The sequence below is a fragment of the Hipposideros armiger genome, unplaced genomic scaffold (assembly GCF_001890085.2).
Source record: "Hipposideros armiger isolate ML-2016 unplaced genomic scaffold, ASM189008v1 scaffold_1, whole genome shotgun sequence".
Taxonomy (NCBI): domain Eukaryota; kingdom Metazoa; phylum Chordata; class Mammalia; order Chiroptera; family Hipposideridae; genus Hipposideros; species Hipposideros armiger.
Genome location: NW_017731351.1, coordinates 8,674,486 through 8,697,239, shown reverse-complemented (window position 1 = coordinate 8,697,239; position 22,754 = coordinate 8,674,486). Strand labels below are relative to the sequence as shown.

Sequence of the window (22,754 nt, the reverse complement as noted above, 5' to 3'; positions counted from 1 at the left end):
TCTTGCTGCTCATTGGTATTTCTGATTCTCCTCCGAAGCACATAGTAGGGCTCCATTCCCCCACACAGCTTGCTTTCTGGTCCATGAACTACGAGGCCATGTGATGAGTGTCACTTCAGAATGGAAGTCTTTCAGCAGGGGTGACTCCCTACCTCCCCTCTCCCTTCACGCTGCTTAGAAACGTTACAGACAGTGAAGGCCTCAGCAGCCTGAGCCTTAAAATGGACAAGAAGCAATCCTTTGTTGTTTTCAGCCACAAGGATTTTGGACTGTTTGTGTCACCCATTCTGACGGTGGCAGTTTGAATCTGTGTGGACACGTTTTTATGTCCCCCTCTGTAACTTGCTTCTACAGAGCGGCAGTGACTTCTCAGGCCAGGTCATCAGCAGCACTGGGGCTTCCTCTCTTGGATCACTTCGGGGAGGCCAGCGGTCACAGCACGAGGACACTCAAAGCAGCCCAATGGAGATCCACGTGCTCGGGAATGGAGGCCTCCTGCCCACAGTCAGCATTAACGTTCCACGCTGAGGGTGAGCCAGCCTGGAGGAGGACCGCGCAGCCCCGTCAACATCCTGGCTGCGACCTCGTGAGATGCACTGAGGCCCCAAGCTGCTCCTAGATTCCTACTCCTCAAAAAGCATGCGAGGTGATGAATCTTTAGTGTTTCAACCCACTCCGCTTTAGGCTAATGGATACACAGCAACAGATACTAACACACTAACACAGAAATACACGAAGAATTGGAAATGGAGACAAGGGAGAAAGCACTGCTAACTCCTAGGCTTTGGGCTCTAAATTATTTGGAAAAATTGTGATCTCACTGACTGTAAGTTACTCAATTCCACTGCAACTTTGAGGCAAAGGCCATGTCTGCTCAATAAACACTTGCTGGAGTCTTGTAAATGTTTAACAACTGAACAGTGTTCAGAATTAAAAAGAATACTCAAGGACAGATAGGGGAGAACTCTCCATCCTCTTCCAGACTCGATGCTTCCATCACAGCTTTCTCAGCAGTAGTGCACACCAACTGCAACTAAGGATGTTAAGATGCAAGAGCCCACAGGCCGTTTTCTGACTATATTTTCTCCCACTCACCTCAACGTTCATATGAGATGTGCAGTTATGTTAGTTTTATTTTGCTGATGATTACTATAGTTTCTACACTTTCTATACTGAAAGCACAAAAGGAAATAAGAGTAGGGAAAAGTAGCATAGTTGAAGAATACGTATTGTATAACAAACCGTTTCAGTTCATGTATCAAATGCAGAATTAAAATACTGTCCTTGGGCCGGCTGAGTGGCTCAGTTGGTTAAGCGCTCGCACAAGAGTGTGAGCTCTGAGCAACAGAGTTTGATTCCTGGCCCAAGCCGAGCTGTTGCTGAGCTGCCAACAGGTGGCAGGATGGCTCAGCTAAAAAAAAAAAATACTGTCCAGCCATCATTTTATCAGTTCTAACAGCTTCACCTTGCATTCTGCATCCAAAATCCTCAGGCCAACATTTATTTACAATCAATTTTAAATTCTTGTATTACCACATTATCTCTCCTGAGTATTCTAAGTCTCAAAGATTTGGCTTAACAGTGTCTAAATTCATTAGGCTGGATCTCAAATCCCCATAAATTTATTGCCATCTTAGCCACAAATTTCATATTAACAGATTGAAACCATCACTAAAACACCACTTGGTCTTAAAACAAAAATATAATAAACTGCAAAATTATGATTGCTTTTTTTATTAAATTTTATTTTTAAATAATTTTAGACATACAGAAAACTTGAAAAGCAAGCTCACAGAGAATAATTGGTGGTTGGTGGGGGTGGGGGGGGGAGCCTGTGGTGGAGAAATGGTTGAAGGTGGTCAAAAGATACAAACTTCCAGTTAGAAAATAAGTCCTGTGGATGTAATGTATAGCACGCTGACTATAGTTAATAACACTGTATTGCATAATTGAAAGTTGCTAAAAGAGTAAATCTTAAAACTTCTCCTACAAGAAAAAAAAGGTAAATATGAAAGGGGAACTGAGGTTAACCATTTATTGTGGTGATCATTTCACAGTATATAAAATATTGAATCATTATGTTGTATACTTGAAACTAATATCATTGTCAATTATACATCAATTTAAAAAAAAGAAGTATATAGAAAATAGATGGGAAGACATTTGAGATGGAGAAAAAGAGCATAAACAAAGTATGGGGGCTCCCGGCCACTCTCCCTCATTGACTGGTGTTTTAATCCCTTACCCCAGTGGAAACATTCATTTAAAATTTTTCAGTAAGTCTTTACAGCTTAGCATAAATTGATGGTGTCATGGGCTGGATTTGTCCCCCCAAGTTCATTTGTTGAAGCTCTAACCCCCCCGTGCCTCAGAATATGGCTGTATTTAGGAACAAGGTCTTTAAAGAACGAATTCAGGCGATATGAGGTTATTAGGATAGGCCCTAATCCAGTGAGGGGTGCGGGTGGGGGAGACGGTGGAGGGATTAGAAAGTACCAATCAGTAGTCACAATATATCGGGTTGTCGGAAAAGTCATGACGCATTTTTGCAATGAAAAACATAGAAAAAATATGCCATGACTTTTCCGACAACCCAATAGTCACGGGGAGGTGAAATACGGTGCGGGGAACATAACCAGTAATGTTGTCAAGATCGTGTAGGGTGCCAGATGGGCACTGGACTTACCGGGGGGGGGGCCACGTCCTGGACGGCGTAGATGCCTGAGCACTGCGCGGCACACCTGGAGCGGAACAATACTGAGTGCCAGCTGTAATTAAATATATACGTATATACAGTCACAGGATGTGGAGCACAGCACAGGGAAGAGAGTCATCGGTAGGTAACCGCTCTACACGACGTCAGAGGGGCGGCAGACTGGGGAGCGGGGCTATCACTTTGTAAGGGGTGCAAATGTCTATTACACTGTTTTGTACCTGAAACCAATGGACAAATGGGAGAGCCGAGGCTACAGACAGGTGCAGAGCGAAGACGCGGTGCGCAGACAGGGGGAGGGGGGCCCCTACAGGACGACGCGGGGTCCCGGGCACGCCTTGGTCACCCTCCGGAATCCACAGCCGCGGGAACACACTCCCGCTGTCAGCCGCGCGGCCTGCGCGATGCTGCTCCGGCGGCCCCGGCAAGAGAACGCGGGGCTGGAGGTTCGGAATGCACGCTAGTTGGGTGAAACCCCAAAAAAAACCCAAAAAGTGACTTGGTCCTGACGCCTCGTTACGGAGCAGTCGTTCGCTGCGATGGAGGAAGGAGAGGCCAGGTGAGCCCAGAAACGGCTGCGCTCTTCCCACAAACGTGCCCATTCACACCCCGAGCGGGGCAGCAAGTCGTGCTCTTCCTCGTTGAACTCTTGCCCGCAGAAGTCGGCCGGGGCGCCCGGAGCCCCCGTGCCTCCCACCGCCGCGCCGCGCCGCGCCCACCACACCGCACCCTCGTCCCTGACAGCAGCGCCCCGAGGTCGTCTACCGAGGAGAGGCTGCATTCGCCGGCAGCCTCCCTTTTGTCTCACACACGAGGGAAACGGGAAAACCGACAGGGAGGCAGGGACATTTAATCCCCGCACGCCGAGGACTGCGCGTGACCCCGCCTCACAGGCGGGAGCGCCACAGTTCCCGTCACCGCGCCGTCCGAGCCCCGGGGAGCGGGACGCGCTCCGCCTTCCGGAGCCCGCGGAGCCCGGCGCGGCCGGGGCGGGCACCACGTGTGGGGCAGCTGGCGCCGCGGGACACGCTCGGGCGCCCGAGAGGGGCCTCCCTCCGCTCCCCGGCCTGACGCCGTTTCTGTCCTTGTCTTGCAAAATCGTTGGCGAGACTTTCAGTAACGAGAGCAAACACTCCCGAGAGATCAGACCCCAGACGAGCACAAAACACAGCTGCCTGCGGACCCCCGACGCCGGCGCTGCAGGGACAGCGACGCCAGGGCAGACGGAGCCGCGGAGAGCTCGCCAGCAGAGCCAGAAACTCGCCGAGGTCCACAGAAAGGGAAGGTGAGGGAACGGGGGGCTATCGAACCTGGCGTCTCCGCAAACACTGTGGCGTCTAAAGTAACTGTCCTGAGGGAAACGGGCCGCGAAACCATCTCGTCCCCCACTCCAGTCAGCCGGCGCCTTCTGCTCTCGCGAGAACTTTTTGGCTCCCGGCATGCGCCTCGTCCTAACCCGCGGCCAGGTGAGCGGCCGAGGCCGGGAGGATGCAGGGTGTGGCCAACGGAGGGGGTGGAGCCGTGGCGGGACTGGGCGGGGCCGGGCGGAGGGAGCGGTCGCGGAGACCCCGCCCCTCGCGGGGCTTCCCGGAATAGCGTCATCAGCTGTATAAGAGCGCGTGCGCAGACGCGCTCGGCCTTTTCCGTCCGGGAAGTGTGGCGTGCGCGTCGTTCCTGTGCGGTCGTGTTTTGTGCACTAGAATGCTGACTGGGACAGGGCTTTTTGGCTTAGTTACGATGCAGGCGGTTCAGGAGTCTTGTAGCGATAGCGCGAGGCCGGCCTCGAAAGCCTGCAGGCTGGGAAGCCTGCGCGGACGCGGGGGTGCTGTAGGTCGCGCGGCGGCCACGTGCAGCCCTGGGCGCTGAGTCCCAGGCCGCGCGCCGTGGGCCCTGGCCCCGCAGGCACAGGCTCAGCGCACCTGACGACCCCGGGAAGGTCAGTAAGCGCTGCCGGCGCCATGTGGCCGTGGCGAACCCACGCCGCTAGTCAGTGGTGACACCGCACGCGGACGCCGCCAATGTGACCCACGCGGTGAGTACGGCTGCACGTGCGCGTGCCGATCAGCCTGGCGCTGTGATGTCCATGTATCTTTGGGACCTGTCAACTGTGGCAGCCTCCCTTCCTAGCCATGGAAGAGCATGTTCTTGTTTATTGGCAAAGCTGTCACCATTTAATTGGTATCAGATTCTGACTTGCACAAGTAACATTGTAAGCTTTGAGAAATCTGGAGGGTGCTGGGTGGTTGGGCAAAGGTCTAATTTTTCAAATGTTTCTAGGAAGCGGCGCTAACTGTTCCGATGGGTGATGGCACATATAATACGGGTACGTTCCTTTGTATTCCTATTTCGCAGTTAATCTTAGTGCTCAGGAATTGGAAGGCCAACGTTGGCCCGTTTTGCTGGCATTTTGTAATTCGAGAGAAGAAACAGCCATCTGAATAGGAAGTGACTGAAACGGCTGCTAAGATGGCAGCTCTGTAAGCACAGACCACAGATCTCTAAAGCTGTTCTTCTCTTGCAGGAATCAGGAAATGCAGAATGAAATGGAAACGGGTGACGTCTTAGCATCTGCTGTGCACTGAACAAACGTGATTTTAAATTTCAGCAGATCCAGGATTGAGTGGCAAATGATGTTCTGGAAAGTAGCCGGGCATTATTTTCAATATAGGTCTGAATGTCTTTTGGTTTTTTTTTTAAACGATATTTAAGAGAATGAGTGCTTACTTGTTAAATAAAATGCTTGATTCATCTGAATAATCATTCCTTGACTGATTACTAAGTGGGAGGGTAGTTACAAATAATAGTGAAGGGACTGCCTCCTGTTCTGTATTAGAGAGCATGTGGAAGTGTTATGAGTGAGTACTGTAAATGTCACAGCATTTGGGGAAAACAAAAACCGGGTCACCCCTAAGAGAGACACGACACAAAAGATTAAGGCAGCTATTAAGGCTATGCGCTTTATTTACACATCTTATAAAAGTCACACGTTTAACAAATTAGGTAGAATAAAGGCATATTTTGTGAAGCAAATACTTCAAGTATGCCACCTGTTGACTGTCGTAAGTTTGTCAACCTGGGTGAGTTCAAATTTGAATATAAGTGTTACTTGTACTGGCTTTGTAGTTTAATTATAAGGGCAGCCTGTTTTTAAACTGTATTGCATGTTTTTCTCAAGCCCTTGAGCAAGTGTGCACTGTAGTTATATCATTTCTAGATGTAAATGCTTGAAAAGTTCCCTTTATCAAAATCATGAGCTTTTAGAAAAGTTTTAATGTTATTCTACCTGACTTGGCAATGCATTTCTGCAGAGTTGTAAACTAGAAAGCAAAGCACCGTTGGTTAGCACCAGTTTTTTACAAAGAGGACACAATTTGGTGCAGAAGGGAAAGGAGTAAAGTCCCTCCTTGAAAGTATTATCTAACCCTAAAATTCTTGCTGACCTATTCACCTGTTTCCATGCATCTATGCCTTGGCTATGTGAGAATTGTTTAAACCACCCAGGATTTGGGGCAGGACTCATCAAGCATTGTCACATCTGAACAGGATTACTTGGGTATCCTGAGGGGCACACCTTTCTGTGTGGGCAAAGATTTCACTCTGCCACCAAGAATATCCCATGAGGGTCCGTGGTAGGCAGCTATTCCTTACCCTTTTGGCAACACTTATTTGAGAGCATTTACCCACTGTGTGGACAGGGCAAACATTTTTAATAGTGTATTTTTATCAGATGAGACTGCTGGGCTAGGCTTAGGAATCGATAGGTTTAAATAAATTACTGTGAAGTTGCAATAGATGGCACTCTAATGTCATGGTCCAGAAAATAGCATGATGCTACGGAACAAGCAAAAAGCAAAACTTTTTGACCAAGTTTTAAATCAAGTGGTTACAAGTAACCAGAGAAATATCAACAAAAGGGTGGATAAATTAGGTTGTGCATCCAACAACTGGAAGGGGTTATTTGTTGTGTTTTCAGGAATCCTTTCAGATTTTGCTAGTAACATACACGGTAGACTGCTCTTCTCGTGACTGCTGTAGTGCTTGGTGCAGAGGCTTCGTTCAGGAATGTATTCTGACTGGTCCTATCCCAGTCCAGGTTTGTAGGATTCCGTTACCTCTTTGGCCCATGATTTTCTCACCTGACAAAGGCTACAGAGATTTGATGCGTGAAGATTTCTTGTCAGCCTTTGGGAAAACAATCTGAGCTGAAAATTAGGTAAACAGAAAACAGTGCCTATTTTGAGTGTAGTAATGGGTATTTTTTATGTCAAATATGGGCACTCAATATGAATTCATATATTCACTGATTCAATTATAAGGAGTTCTCAATCCCAATGTAAAAAAGCCTTTTTGCACGATCAATATATACAGTCTCCAGAGAATGCTGAGAAATAGGCAGAAGGGAGAAGGTTCAATGAGAAGAAAGAATGGAGTCTGGGGAGGCAATGATGCTCACAGGATAATCAGGACCACACTGAGGTATCTACCACAAATGTCACATCACAAATTCTCACCACATCAGACGGGCGTAGTACTCCATTTGTATCACAACATAAAGCACAAACATGGACCTCGGGCCCCATTAGCTGGCATCTCTGGCTGAGGACTAATGTGAAGGTTGAAAGTTTTCCAACAGATTCTTTAAGTACTATTTTCTTGAGGTTTCCATGAGTTACAGTTTGGTGACGCTTTTTATCCAAGGTACAAAGGCTGACACTTTGGTGTAAACACCAGGTGAATCCTTGACTCCACAGCCATAGCCCCAGGAGGTCACCCCATACACAACCCAGCTGGCTCCCGGCCGCTCACACATGAGGGGTCCTCCGCTGTCTCCCTGGCAGCTGTCCACACGTCTGAGTTCACGGAGATTTCCAGCGCAGAGCATCCTTCCTGTAAACCGACCCTTATAGCGTTCTTCACAAAACCGCTTGGGAAGTAAGGGGATGGCTGCTTGTTGCAGAGTTCTGGAATAGGCTCGTCCTACTCAAACCAAATAATCAGAATTAGCTTCCAAGGAAAGAGCTCAGAAAAGAGCTACATGGAACAGTTCAATGGCCATTTAAAGTAAAACTATTGTGCCACCAGTGCAGTATAAATGAGTGGGTGCTAAGTATAAATGGTATATAATATCATTACCAGCCTGTTTTTTAAGGCTTGCACTCACCACACTTAACCCTTCACCAGTCTGTTTCTCAGTACTGACTTTTTAAAGGAATGACTAAGGAACCTTTATGGATTGGCTGCAGAGGACAGTAACCTAAAGAAAGCACGTGTGCAGGCTTTAGTGTTTGAATTGGGTGCTGAACAGCTGAAGGTGCACTCCTGCTGGGTTGGTGGCAGCGTGTCCACCCTAACATCTATTTCACCGGCTTGAGGATGAATGATAAATGGCAGTTCCATGTGAGCCTGTCAGGTGACAGTAACCATCCTAAGTAGGAGCAATATTCTCAGAGACGACTCGGAAGCAGCAGTGCCACGTACGTACACACGGCCTTCGGTTCAGCCGCTTGCTGTTGGTGTGCTCTGCTGGTACGCCTCTCCTTTGCCGAGTGGCTAAAACGTGTGATCGCTGTGCCCTCCGTGACAACCTTTCCTGGGATCTCAATTCCTGATCCTATTATTCTCTGGCCGTATTTACTCAGCTGGAATAATTCATCCCTAATAAAACACATTCTGTAAAAACTTGCTTTGTCATTTCTAGTAATTCAGATGTGGTGTCTCAAGGAAGGTGAGGAACCTTCCCTGATGAAGCGATCTCACATGGACTCGTTTTCTCAGACCTGACTGCCTCCTGCATGAATGAGCACAGTGTACTCAGACCTGATTCATTACATCGTCCAGGAAATGCTTCCTTATTTCATGGTTTATCTCAGGATTGGTCCCAGTGCTTTTTCAGTATGTTCTACATTTCATTGCTGGGAATGAAGTAAGTGTAAAGCCCAGATTTAATGTGGCATGGGATAAAATGAACACTGAAATACTTACATTTATGAATAAACCTTATTGAAATCATCCCTGTAGAAATACTCACTTGATGCTCTTTTCAAGAGTACAGTTATCAGCATTAATTTTTATTATGGAGAGCAGTCAGCCTACATTTCCCCTTATTCAACAGTCATTTGTGAGGCGAGCGCCTAACCCAGTGAACCCTGGACCCGTTACTCCTAGGACCATCCTGAGCAAGCACTGGGTGATGTAACCGATTTAACTCTGCGACAGTCCAGAGAGCTGTTCGCCTGCGAAGGGCAGCTGACATGGTCCTCTTGCTTGGGGACCCAGAGGCGGGAGGAATGGAGTGGGGCTGAAGGAAGAACGCAAGTGGTGGGGTCCCTCCACTTCCACCTCAGCAGCTTTGCCTTCGTTTGTTCTATTGCAATATATTTAGGAATTCTCCATCAGATCTAGTTGGATAAGGGGCTCCATTACCAAGAAACAAACGGCCAAACACCAAAGCCCTCTGCTGGGGTAGCTTCATCAAACTCATCTGGGAAAGCTTTTTGGAATACGGGGTAAGGTATTTTTTTTTTGTCTCCTCGCTGGTCGGGAAACTAAGTCAGGAGAGGAATCCTTACCTCTTGAACTCCAAGTCCGCCTGTCCTAAAGTTCTAATGGGAACCAACAGTACCCTCAGGACGCGACTCCAAACTACATGCATCTCTCATTTGGCAGAATTTCCAAACCACGTGGCCTGAATCCGTCAAGACGCTACAGCCCACTGTATCCCCAAGTGCACGGCTAACCCCAGACCCCAGAAGGCACCAAGCTCCTCCTCTGCTCGTTTGTGTCACCTCCATTACCTGTGTCTCCCCAGCCTGTGATGTGACAATTGGAGGCTGTCTTCTGTGGCCTCTCTCTCCAGGCTGGCAGACAGGCTGGCAGAACGTGGCTGCTGAACCTGGCACACTGCCCGTCCGGCCCCTGCAGTCTGACCAGGGCGATGTCGTAGTCGCTGCTGTCCGGCCGGTACGCCCGATGGAGGACGATCTGTTGAACTCCGACTTCCTCCTCAAACTCCTCGGGCACCAGAGTATGGTAGTCCCCAACCCGGACAGCGTAGCTCCGCGTGCTGTTCCCGTACCTGGGAGGCACACAGCCCGTCAGGCTAGTCTCCTGCTGAAAGCCTACTCCACTCTCAGCCTTGCTCCCCGGTCCTTAGCCCCTTGGAATCCTCGTGCCTCTCTCCATTTCTCTGCCCCAGGACTCGGTGCTGACTTGAAACTCACTGTCATCCTTCAACCCCACTGTTTTTTGTTTTCATTTCAATCTATGTTAATGACTTCCCTTCTTTCCAGGCGTGGGTTCCACAATTACTCTTTTGCAAAAACTTCCAGTCCTTTCCTTTTATCTGCCCAAAGTCCAGCTCTGGTTTCATCAGCTCACCGCTATTTTGTGCTAGCATCTGGCTGTTGAAAGGGAAAAACTACATTTAACAGCCCTCAGCTTGTTTTTTTCCCAAAACTTCCACTGCATACCAGACCTGAACTTGAATGTGAACTTAGAGAAGCTGGTACTTTCTAGTGCCTGCCAATTGAAAACATCACCTCCCTGTATATGATTCCTGTATATTACTGAAGTTGGAAGTCATTCAGACATTCTGAGAACCCTAATCAGGGCTCTGAGAACTCTGATACGTAAAGTAATTTTCCTAGCTATGTCAGCTCAAAACGCTGAACAATGCAACCCGGACGACTGAGCTCACCCCGCCACGCGCTATCGGTCTATGGTATTAATCGTTCCCTGTAGCTCCTGGATATGCTCCATTTCCAGCCTTAAATCAGCACAGACCGTCAACGTTCCGAAGGCCTTTTACATGCTGTGCCCAGAGACTATCCTCTCACGGGTTCCACTTCAAAAGTGAAGTCAAGTTTAGGATGTTTCCCATCCTAAAACTGTAAAAAGTAATAGTCCTGGATGGTAATCAGATATTTAAGTAATTCTCACTTCTACTTTCAGTATATTGATCTTATTATTGTACTATAAAAACGTAATATGTCTAATTAACGTGTTCAGGTTTTAAAGTCAAACCCCAAGAGATTTATTACTTTTCTAACAAGAATAATAGTGAATGCATCCTTGAAAGTGCTGCTGAAATGTTCCATGTATCTTGGGAATAGGAGCTTTAAAATGATCTCAAGGTCACTGTCCCATGCTGTAGCCAGCAGCCACATGTGGCTATCAGAGCTCTTGAAATGTGGTCAGTCTGCACTGAGATGTGCTGAAAATATGAAGTAGGCTCAGGAGTTTGAATACTTAATATGGAAAAAAATACTAAAGATATTGTCTCTACAGATAACTAATAAAAACAACCTCAATTTTTACATTTTGCAATGATAATATTTTTAATATTCTGAGTTAAAGTATTATTAAAGTTAATCTCACTTGTTTGGGGTTTTTGTGTGTGTGGTTTTTTTTAACGTGGCTCCTAGAAAAGTTAAAGTTATACATACGACTTGTATTTTGTGACTCACACATTTGTACTAGACAGCACTGGTGTGGAGAACTCCGTGGCCTGAAGTAGGCGTCCCATTTTATGACCTATCTTTAACAGTTTCTTTTGTTGCTTATAACTTTTAACTTCACTTACGGTGCATTCCCTTCGCATGTCAACTAGGGACCAGCTACCCAAGCAGGGACTCCTACATCCCTCTCACTCGGATGGTTAGCCTAGATTAATGCTGGGAATTTGAAGAGCATCCCACACAAGGCTGGCTTAGTGCGAAAACCAAATCTCCATCGCCTAGTGTCGCCTCCTAGTGGCTGTGACTACACACTTCAGGGACAACACTGGCTGAGGTTCCCAGTATGACTGTGGACTTTGAAAGCACTTACTATGGTTCTAGGCTTCTCAAGAAAACATATCAAGGATCCTCTTTTGCAATGTATTTTCAGGTCTCTCTAGCTGGGCTTTTGTTATGTTGCTATATTTTACTATATTCAAAAATGTTTCTAAATAAACATTTCAGGTTTGGGCTGACACACCACTCAGTTGTTTGCTTTGCTGAAATGCCTTCGACTCCCCCTCAAATAAAACTTGGATGAAATTCCCAGACAAGCTTGAGCAAGAGAACACAGCAGTTTGGTAAAATCTAACATCCCAATTCCTCTGAGATTCTAGAGTTAAAGTAAACAACTAATTACTAGGATTAAAAATAGCAGAGTTAATTCAGGCTGCAGAGTCATTTTCTTTGTATGTTCTCTACATATTCATCTCTTCAAAAAGACAGTATTTCACAGTGGCCTGTGCAAATCTACTACTACCACAATCCATTTTTCTCTGTCTGGTTGATGGAAGTGGCTTGTGCAAATGGTTCCAGTTGCTTAGTGCTCTTCCCTGTAGAGCCCTGCCTGGCCCCCCGTGGCGTGTGTCCAAAGGTGCTGCCATATACTAGGTCATGACGGAACAGATGTCTTTTACAAGGGAGTCCCATGACCTCTGTGGCTCCTCTCCCCAATTACAAAGGTCTAGGCTTTTCTGATTTGCAGAGTGACAATCTCTGACAATTTCTGTGGTGTTTCTAGGCAAAAAGTGAAAAGACTAAAATCAGGTAAACTATGTTCTTGATCAAATCAAATTTGCAGTAGAATAACAGAAATAAGAGAGTCCTTTTTTGGGGTACGTTCTTTCCTCCCAAAAGGCATTTGTTATCAGAAGAAGCCACGGAAGGAAGTTGGTTTAATATTCAGGAGTTTTTCTCTCAATGACATTGCTACACCAGGGAGAGTGGGTCATTTCAAGGTCCTGTGGTTGTGGTTTACAGTACGAAACAGCAAAAACAAGCATTTCATATTGTGTAATATTCACAGGGCAACTACAAAAAATACTTAATTTATCCAAGTCTCCACCTCAAGCAGCCAACAGGATATCGCATCCCAAAATCTGTGTTGCATTAACACTAGGGAAAATGTGAAACATGAGATAGGCCTTTCAGTGGTGATTCACCAGCTACCTCAGGTCCCCTTGTTTTGTCTGCATGCACGAGGGCTTGGGGCACCTCACACTCTGTGGAAACTAAAAACAAATCAGAGCTGGAGTGCTAGATCTCTGCCAGGCTCCCAGCAAAGCACCCTCATTATGTAAGGAGACCGCCCCACGGGAAGTTAGTGTAACAGCCTGTGATCTGAGCCACTGGCTCTGGTGTCATCTTCCCCAGGCCAGCGTTCCTATATTATTCTGATATGAGGATTATATAAAAGAGTGGCTACTCTACGAAGGCAAGAGAAGTGAACATGAAAAGCTCTCATCCCATTGCATAAAATACCCCAGGTGCCAATAAGAATCTACGCCTTACTGTTCAGAAAGGGCTGCTGAGGCGCACCGGCCTGCACCTTCACTGCAGGAAGGCAGGCCGAGGGATAGGGAACGCTTACACATGTGCAAGTCCAGCAGTTACAGCAGGAGACACACAGAGCAAAGGGGGTGAGAGCTCCTTTCAAATCGCGAAACCAGGCACCCTGCCTGGAGCCTTAAATTAGACTTCCGAGAAATCTAAAGGGAGGGTAACCTCTCAGAACTGCCTCTACACACAAACTCTACTATTCCAGAGGAAATCTATCTACTGGGGCAAATTTCAGAGTTTCTGATGATTAAAGGAGGGTTGTTTTAATCCAAAGTCCCTGAACCCAGAAGAACAAATGCTTGTTTTAATCAGTGGTAAATGTCCTCATGCCTTTTAATAACTTACTGCAGTAAAGATGTGACCTGTGGCCTCCTTGGGTTCTTCCAAACAGGAAGTCGATGAAACCCAGTAAAGGTTACCAACCAAGTCACATGGATGTATAATAGATTTGCAAAACCGTCTCCCCCCTACTCACATTCAAAGAGTCCTGCATTGTATGCAAAGCACATCAGAATGCCACATATCATAATCTGCTCCTGTTTGTTAATCAACTTTATCTCCTGCTGTGCATGTGATGGGAAGAAATCCAGGATGACACATGGAAGAAGTTACTGTTGATCTGGATTTAAATACCACCATCCTCTAATGAGTCCACCATTCCTAAATCCATCCACTATCTGGCAACCGAGCCCAACTTTCATCACGCAGCAGTCATCTAGGCGCATCCACTGAATACACCAGACACTTGATTTACAAACACAAATGAGATGATTGCTGACTTGGAGCAATAATCCAGGAGGAGAAGGCCACGGAGGACTGATGACATGTAAACAGACCAACCCACACATGGCCCTAAACAAAAGACCTTCCAGGGGACCCGAGAGTCAGATCAAAGTTTTCAACCTCAAGCGGAATTTTAAGGCAATTTCCCTACTTTGATACTTTCAGCCTTGAACCCCTAAGTCTATACCTTTCAGCAGAGACTTGAAAGACAAAAAGTCTTGAACAAGAGGAGGGCAATCTGAACTGACCCTACTGGGTCCCTTTGCCTGAACCCCATGCCCCAGGACGGGCTGTCCCTGTTCTCTGCAGGGCACCGCTGTTCTCTTCTCCACCAGCCGGGGGAGTCAAGTCACCCGGATTCTCTACTTTCACTAATAGTAATCTATGACTTCTTTTCTTTGAACCCCAACATCATAATGGCCAACGTTTGCCTTGAATTGTACAGTTTATAAAAGGCTCTCACATACTTTGCAAATCATTTGTCCTTCATGGTGGAATGTTATTGCCTTCATTCTACAGATGGAAAATGGAGGCTCCGAGAGGTTAAACCATTTCCACAAAGTTAAACACCTGACAATGGGAAGGGCTAGAGCTTCGAGCCTGGTCTCTTCATTACAGGGTCCCAAGCTGTCCTGACTTCTGGCCCAGTGTCTCTACCTCTCTCCCTCCTTTTCTTTTCTATCTTTGGTCTGTCTCTATTACAACAGCGTTAAAACCCGTCTCCCTCCACTTCCTTCCATCGTGGGTCTTAACCGCTTGGTAACGTGGGCCAATTTGAGTCACTCCAGAAAAAGGTTTAGAAGCACACATGCGAAGACTTTTCATATAATCTGAAGCTCATGCACCGGTACACCAGTTAAAGACTTCGCTCTACCCCCTCAGATGGAGCCCCCATGTCTCCAAATGACTCAGCTCCTAAGCTGCTCTCTGGTCACATGTCAAGGCTCAGAAGCCTCCAGGGGCTCCCCACTGCTTACTGAATGAGCAGAAATTCATGGCCCCGGCATCCCAGGCCTTTCCTGTTTCTCTCTTGTAAGCCCACAAATCCCACATCCCCTGTCCTGATAACTGCCATCCTTCAAGTTGCCTGATGCTTTCTCCCCGCTGCACTATCAACATTAAATGTCACCTACCCCCCCCACCTCTGCTTATACACGAACCCAGCCTCTCGGCTTGAACAGACTCCAAACAGAACTCCCTCTTCCTACCACATGCAGCCATCTTTGCACAATCCTAGGGTTTAAGAAATAAAAACTCAACAACAAAACTCCTTCTTACATAAAAATGAAAATTATCTTTTCTCCCATTAACATCTGTGGTATTTGACGTGCCAGGTAACAAATCTGATTGGATACCACACCATGTCCCTTTCCGCCTGGCTTCCTTGGTCACCTGTTTCGTGGCATGGCACCCAGCATGGAGCACGGGCCTGACAGTGACGCTGCTGAGCACCTAGGACAGGACAGCAAGGCCCGCGGCTGGACCCTGCTGTGTTGGTGCTGCCAGGCCGAACACTCTGCGGGCCACCCCACTGCATCGCTGGTTCACAGCAGGGCTGTACGGCACTAAACCCCACGCGGTCTGCTCCGCGTGGGCTGCATTTAAGCCAAAGTTCCCGGAACTAAAGGCAACCTTTCACTCCCCCCTTATTCCATACTGCCTGTCAGGATCAGTCTATCAAGGTCTCTTGCCACCATGGAGCCTAACTTCCAACATATCACGTGTCCCGCCAACCTCCTGCCATCCAAAACACAATTACCTGACCATCAGTGTCCCTTCCCGCTTAGTGATCGATATGTTGCCCACGACAAAGGTAAGTATCCTGTCAACTCCATACAGTCTTCCTCGTCATTCTCCAAATGCCCAGACCGTATTCTATTCTATGCACTGAGCAGCAGGCCTTCACCTTTGATGGGCATAGCAACCGCTGATAAAAATGCAAACTTGGGGGTCTTGGCTCCAAAGATGCAGTAGATCTGAGTAGGGACCCGGGAATCTGGAACTCCAACAGGCTGAATGAATCTAATACTGGGGTGAACAGACCACTCTTTGAAATGGTGTCCCAAACTCTTTTTGATCCTGTTATATCAGCAGTATGAATGTCCTGTTCCTCTGGGATCCTATGGCTAGAGTACATTACAAAGTCTCATGGAAGCAAGGAGCCCATCTGTCTTGTTCCCCGGTGTATCTCTAGGGCATAGCATATTCCTGGGAGTCTTAGCGGCTCACTACCTTTTTGTTATTTAATGAGTGAATATAATTTTTATAGTCTGTGCCACTCAGTACCACGTGAATGTATGAAACCCATCGGTACAGTGGTGGGCTCTCAAACTCTCACACTCAGTCATTGTCCCAGAAATGACAAAGGCCACGTAACACAGACTGTGTGATCTGCAGCACCTTCTACATGGAAGGTTGCTCCACAAATACTTATCAAAATAGACACGAGGGAGTGACTAGGGAGCCTAGAAATAAAAATACATGAGAACGTGGCATAGGACGTATGACAGTGGGTACAGAATGGCATGTGCAACGAAAAGTGCTGGGAAAATAACTACCCAAAAAGAAAAGTATAAAATTAGGTCCCTTTCTCATACTATATGCCTTATAGACATTTAAACTGTAAACAAACTAAAAATCTAAACATGAAAAGAAAAACTGTAATTTTTTTTAGTAAAAAAATAAGGGGATGTCTTCATTATATGGGGCTACAGAAGGATTTTTAAAATGACAAATATGAAGCATTTATAAAATTTTGAAGGAAAGGACTGACACATTTAAATATATTAAAATATCTTCATGAGAAACAGACCGTAACCAAGAAAAAGGACAGGCCCGACTGAGGAAGGTGTTTGTAACACATAAGGACAAACACTTTGTTCACAGAGCACATCCAAAAACTTAAACAATCAATCTCAGAAAGACAACTGATAGAAAAGTAAGCAAATGATATAAACAAAGAATTCATGAAAGAAGGGGGCACTAAACAGGAAATGGAATTAAAAAGAAATCCAAAAACTCGAAGATCGGTGACAATTAAGAGTGTGGATAACATCGAGCAGAGGTGGGATGCGAGGCCAGGGACCCGCGTTCTGCTCCTTAAACCGACTTTCACTGCGGAGAGTGAACCATGGTGCCAGGAAAAGTGACCGGCACTCGGCCAGGACCCAGGGGAGCGTGGCATGGGTGTCCAGTGGGACACCGTGCTTACAGTGAAAGGGTGGAAACCCCCTCACCGCCCATCAGGGGAATGAGGAAACTGTGGCTCAGTCTTACGATAGGAGTTAAAATCCAAATGGTGGTTCAAGTGAACAAAATCTCCATGACGAACTGCAGATACACAGTGAAGCCAAATGATATCACATATGAAAAATATAAAACAAATTTTTACTTGGGAGAATTTTTTAACACTATGGTACATACATTTTTAAAACTTTTATTACTGTGGCCCTTTTCAAATACACAAAATTATAAAAGTATAGTGAAACTCCTTGTACTATCTCCTTGCCTCAATAATTATGAGTATTTTGCCAAGCATTAGTATACGCTTTTACCAAAATCCATGCTGGGGACATGGCCTTCGGCTGGGACCCCAAGAGACCTTTGGACGAGGAGAGGCCTGGGACCCTGCGAGAACACAGGATGAGGAGCAAGGTGGCCGAGCTGGAGCAGGCGGTACCAACACCAGCACAGACTCTGCCTGTGACACCCCTCTGAACTGGGAAGGCTTCAGATTGGACTGATAAAATGTTTGGGGACAAGAGGAACTAAGCAGGATGCAACCTGACTTTCTAGCAGGTACAAATGGAGAAATCTAGAAGACACAAAACACATGAAAACCCAAAGGATCACAAACACTGAAACTGCACCCTCCCCGCTGGGCTTCCTAAGCAGATAACAGGAGTCTCCGCTAGCTCTCTGGGCATGACGTCACCCGCAGGTATCTGACATTGCTGCCTGCCCCCGAACGCCCATCTCCAGTTCTCCTGAATCCCAGGGCAGCAGGCAGCTTCCTGAGGGCTCTCTGCACCTTCTGCTCCCTCCCTCACTGCCGCGGTGCCCTGGCACAGACAAAGGAAGGCCCGTAGCCTGGCTCTGACTCCCCTAGGTGCCAGTGTGCTGGAGAGCAGGAGCGACTGGGAGACCTGGCGGACAGCCACGCCGGACACATACCTCTTGAAGCAGTGTGCTGCCGTGAGGACCCAGCAGCTACTCAGGAGCGTGGCCCCACAAAGGAGCCTGCCGTCCCCGTGGGATGACTTCAGCCGCAGTGACACCTGCCATGGCCAACCACCCCTAAGAAGAAAGTAAGCCACTCGTCAATGTCCGAAAGAGGCAGGAAGGCCAAGAAAAGCATCCATCAAAGCACTGACTTAGCAGGCTGTGGGTGGGGGAAAGCAGCACAAAAGGGACCCAGGATGTAAGATCCCCTCCTGCTCTGAGAATGATGCTGACGGCCTTGCGCGGACAGGCATCTGTATGCATTGCATCACTCTCTGACATTCCCGAAACCAGTTGAGTCTTCTGTATGTTTCATGATGCGAAGTGTATTCTCTCGCCTCACTCTACCCACCTCCCCTTGGCAGCCTGAAGAGTGTTTAATAAGCAAAGCACTGGTTTTCCACTAGCAAACCCAACAAACAAAATAATTATATTAACATGAGTCAAATCCAAAACAGATATGTTCTAAATTAAATGAACTTTGTAGTTATGCATGTTTTCAGCTCACCCATTAAATTAGTTTGTTTCTGCCACATAACTTTTCATAAACCGGCATAGTGACCTGAGAGCATGCTCTGTATGAAGTGAATACGTCCAAGGGCAGTGAAATGGCCATTGATTTGTATTTATCTTAGAAAATCAAATGAGTAAAATAAATACCTTATATCACAGTAGACAAGCCCCAATTTGTAACCCTGTATGTGCATGAAGAATTTGGTAAGATGGAAACCTCTCCTGAAGAACCTTTTACCTTAAAGAATTCTCCCCACCAATGATACGCTTCTGTCGACGGTGCCGGAGCCTCAAGCCACAGACAGACGACAGGGGCTCTGAGCAGAAAGAAACACATCATGAGTTACTCTCACGGTGCTAAGAGGCGGGTAAGGGTGCAGTCGCACATCCCCCTGCTGCTGCCCCATTTGAAATGCCTTTCTCTTCAAATTATAGCAAACCTGTTCTTACAACAAGCCAAGAATAAAAAGCTGTCCCCTCATTTAACTAAGGCCACGGTGACTGTCATGCAGACGAGGAGCATTATGAGGACCCCCACATCACCTCTGGCGGGTTTCGTGGGCTGCCGAGGGGCCTGGCCCTGTCCAGGACATGACCCTCCAGTGGGAGGGGCCTGCGTCTCCTCTGCTGAATACAGACATATTTGGGGTTCAGGAACATTAAACAAAACACAAGAACTAAAAGGCAATCCTGGTCTAAGACACTTGCTTTTCACATAAACACTCCTCCAAGCCATGTATGGACACGTAACTCAGGAACGAAGCGCACTCAGGGTGGAATTCTGATCTGCATTTCATTTTACTCAGATATTAACATGTGGAAAGGGTTTACTAAGCCCATCTGAGTGACAAGCTATATTTAAGGTGTATAGTCAAACTTCACAAGATAATAAACTCCTGTCAAGACTATAAGAAAGAGCTACATTAAAAATACATGAAAAGATGGTGTACAAAAGGAGGGTAAATCTCAGGTGTGACTAGGTTTTTAAACAATTTCAGAGGGTCGGGGTATTTTGTTTCTGTGGTTAAGCACATGTGTATAAAGGGTAGATATATACTGTTTTTCTGTAGGTGTAAGAAGAGAAGAGATTTGCCAAGAACATGAAAACCTCGTCAGCACTAACAGCCTCCCATGAGGACAGCAGCCCCATAATCTCCTAATGGAGAGAGCGCTTCCACAGTGTATATACCAAGATGACTAATCTGCCACATGACCTCAGATGCCTGCTGCCAAAGCTTACCCTCATCTCTTAGGACGGGAGTCCTCCAGATGACACTGCAAATTATAAGATATTAGAAAACCTAAGTTTGCAATACTGCTACAAGTCAGATCATGTGCACGATGCCAAGACAAGGAATGATGTAATAATGAGCCAGCAAAGGTAAGGGTTTACCTCACTCGGGGGCAAAGCACCAGACTGCCAGAAAGGGAAAACTATTCACAGCCATAAAATCCACTGTTACAAAAAGATAAAAAGCAAAATGAAGTTCATTTGTAAAAGGACCCCATCAGGCTGACTTATAGAAGTCAGTGGGTCTTGAGCCCCAGCACAGAACCAGGTTAATAAGCCAGATTGCATCTAGCTGGTCTGAGATGAAACCTTTTTTATTTGAGGTACAGCAGCATTGGAGCCATGGAAAGGTATCAAAATAAGTATTGCTACAGCTCTCGGAAGGAATAAAAAGAACTGTATAAATAACGGAGAAACAAATGTAGGGTATGTCATATTTTAAAATAGGATTACATAGAAATACAGTTATTGAATTTTTGTGTTTTTCTACTACTTAAGGAATAATCCAAAGAATTAGTTATATTAGTTATTTTTAGCTTGTAATTGTAGCTAAAATTATTGAAGGGGATTTAATAATTAAGTTGCAATCAATACTTAGGAAAAGCTGGCTTGCCAGATCACATTTCTTACATATAAATACCTATTCACATCTCAAAGCTGAAAGTGCTGTGAGGACCCTTCTCCACACTCAAAGGCCCCACAGACAGAGAGTGAGGGTCATATTAACAATACCCACGTGTTTCTTGTGTTGTCTTTGACAGTTATGAAAAGATATTAGAAAAGGGGAACACGCCAATACAGGTGCTCCTGATTGTCAGAAAATCCACCGTTCAACACTGTGAACTTTCAATCCACACAAATAAAGAGGCGATTGTTCTTTTCATAAAATATAACCAGTTTTCTCAAAATAGCTAGTTCTTCCACTTACTCATTTACATCACTATTTGTTGCATAAAAATTAAACTCAGAGCTTTCAAGCATTCTTCTATTTATTTAAGCATGAAGCACCTATGACTGATTATACTAAAAGATTATTTCTCATTTTCTTTACTTTTTTAAATTTCACAGAATAAAATCTACAAAAGATCATTTATTTTGTAATTAATCAAAAAAATTATTCCTGTTGTTTAAAATACTAGGAGGAGTACAAGAAGCGCCTTTCTGTCGTTACACCCAGAGGAGGCATGGCACAGACACGGCTGAGGACGTGAGAGAGGGGAGGTTCCAGAGAGGGCCGAGTCTTGTCAATCCACTAGTGGCCTTGAGCTCTGATCGCGGAGGAGCAGGCCTGTCATGGGCCACTGCCTCTGAACCCCAGCACAAGGAGCAGGGTGTGTCCTCCTGGCCCCCGCGCCTGAGCCGCTCATCAAAGCACAGCGTAGGGAATGACACGATCTAGGATCTCTGCCTTGTACAGCAGAAGGCGGCTTACCTTTATTACCGTTACCTGATGGTTTCTTGCCAACATAGTCACAAATAACGCCTGCGTCTTCACTGTGGCGGCAATTGTGTCTCCCAATATCATCTTTGATACAGTCAGCCAGGGACCTCTCGTTTCCTGTGCACTTCACGTTGTCCACGTGGATGGGTCCTTTCCCCTCCCCGAAATACGCCATGGTCCTGGCTCGGGCAGCACCCCTGGAAGCAGAGCGCGTTAGAGGACGAAGAAAATCAGTCATGCATCTGAAGGAAACAGGAGATAGACGTTTTTTAAGGTGCTGGATATATACTGCTGAATCAGGCAAGCCTTTGGCAAGCAAGCTGTTTATTTGAAATACGTATAATTAAAATGTAACTATTTAAAGAAAAAGAGCGTTTCTGTTTTATTTTGTATATGACAGTTCTATCTGTCTGGAATTTATTTCTGTTTAGTATTAATAAGGGGATGTAGCTTTATTTTAGTCCCTAAAGTAATTACCCAGTAACTCTTCCTGCTGTTTTGAACGGCTTTTTTATTTACTTATGTATCATGCTTATATGTCCTCAAGCCATTTCTTGATCTTTATAGTTCAGTAATTCCCAGCCTTGGCTACACATTAGAATTACTATTAGGAGCTTTTAAAATATAGCAAAACCTGAAGCCCACCTGATATCAATTAAAGTAGCATCCGTGGAGTGGAGCTAGGCATGGGGGTATTTTTTAAGTCCCAAAGTGATTTTAATATACCATCAAGGTAGCTGACCAGTGCTAGCTGGTGTCACCGGGCTCTTTGCCTGTTCCTGGGCCAGTCTCACAGGGATTGGATTTCAGACGAATTCAAAGTCAAGCCCTTCTCCCCTCCTCCCCCCACACTCATTTTGTGAGATTAGCATTTAATGTATAGATAAGTATCTAACTTGTCTTCCCAATAGGACTGTGGTGTATCATTTCTTCAATCTTCTAGCTTTAGCATAATAAAAACCATTTTTTTCCACATAGGTATCAATCCTTGTAAAGTTTATTTCTAGATTTTTTTTTTTTTTAGTTTCTATACCTTCTATAAATGATATTTTTTTCCTTTTTATTTTCTACATAGCATATAGGAACACTAATGTTTTAAAAAAATATTTATAATTTGTTACATTACTAAACATTATTTTCAATATCTTTTCAGTTGACTCTCCTGAGTTTTCTAAGTGAACAACCATATTATTTACGTAACAATTCTGAAGTGCTTTTCAATACTGATACCACAATTCTTAATGATTAGTGGGACCTCCCGACGACACTGAGTCATTGCAGTGAAAATAGGCACTCCCGTTTGTTCCAACTTGATGTTTGTTTTGATATAAAGTTAATGCGGTTTTCTTTTATTCTCAGACTCGCAAGTGATATAAAAAAGGAATATTGATTTTTATAGCTTTTCAACATTATTAAGATGATGATCACATTTATTTTCATTTGTAGAGATGACAAATG

At 45.7% G+C, this 22,754-nt stretch overlaps 1 protein-coding gene and 1 long non-coding RNA gene across 7 annotated transcripts in view; one reads left to right on the top strand and one right to left on the bottom strand.

Moving 5' to 3' along the window:
- Positions 1-4,340: 4,340 nt before the first annotated feature.
- On the top strand, positions 4,341-5,473 carry LOC109373321 (uncharacterized). Its single transcript, XR_002122206.1, has 3 exons — positions 4,341-4,745; positions 4,991-5,036; positions 5,235-5,473. It is a non-coding gene; the product is annotated as an uncharacterized LOC109373321 (long non-coding RNA).
- Positions 5,474-5,644: 171 nt separating this feature from the next.
- The window catches only part of PRSS12 (serine protease 12), a 56,051-nt gene continuing 38,941 nt past the window's right edge, over positions 5,645-22,754 (bottom strand). For 3 of the 6 annotated variants that reach the window (XM_019626515.1, XM_019626582.1, XM_019626827.1), the window contains exons 9-13: positions 21,288-21,538; positions 18,803-18,881; positions 18,004-18,126; positions 9,508-9,788; positions 5,645-7,690 (exon numbers count right to left, since the gene is read on the bottom strand). In XM_019626515.1, the coding sequence (XP_019482060.1) occupies positions 7,383-7,690; positions 9,508-9,788; positions 18,004-18,126; positions 18,803-18,881; positions 21,288-21,538 (1,042 nt within the window). In that variant the 3' untranslated portion in view covers positions 5,645-7,382. Of the gene's footprint in view, positions 7,691-9,507; positions 9,789-16,937; positions 17,645-18,003; positions 18,127-18,802; positions 18,882-21,287; positions 21,539-22,754 lie in introns of those variants that run through there. The other 3 variants (XM_019626656.1, XM_019626742.1, XM_019626902.1) reach the window with 3 other exon arrangements.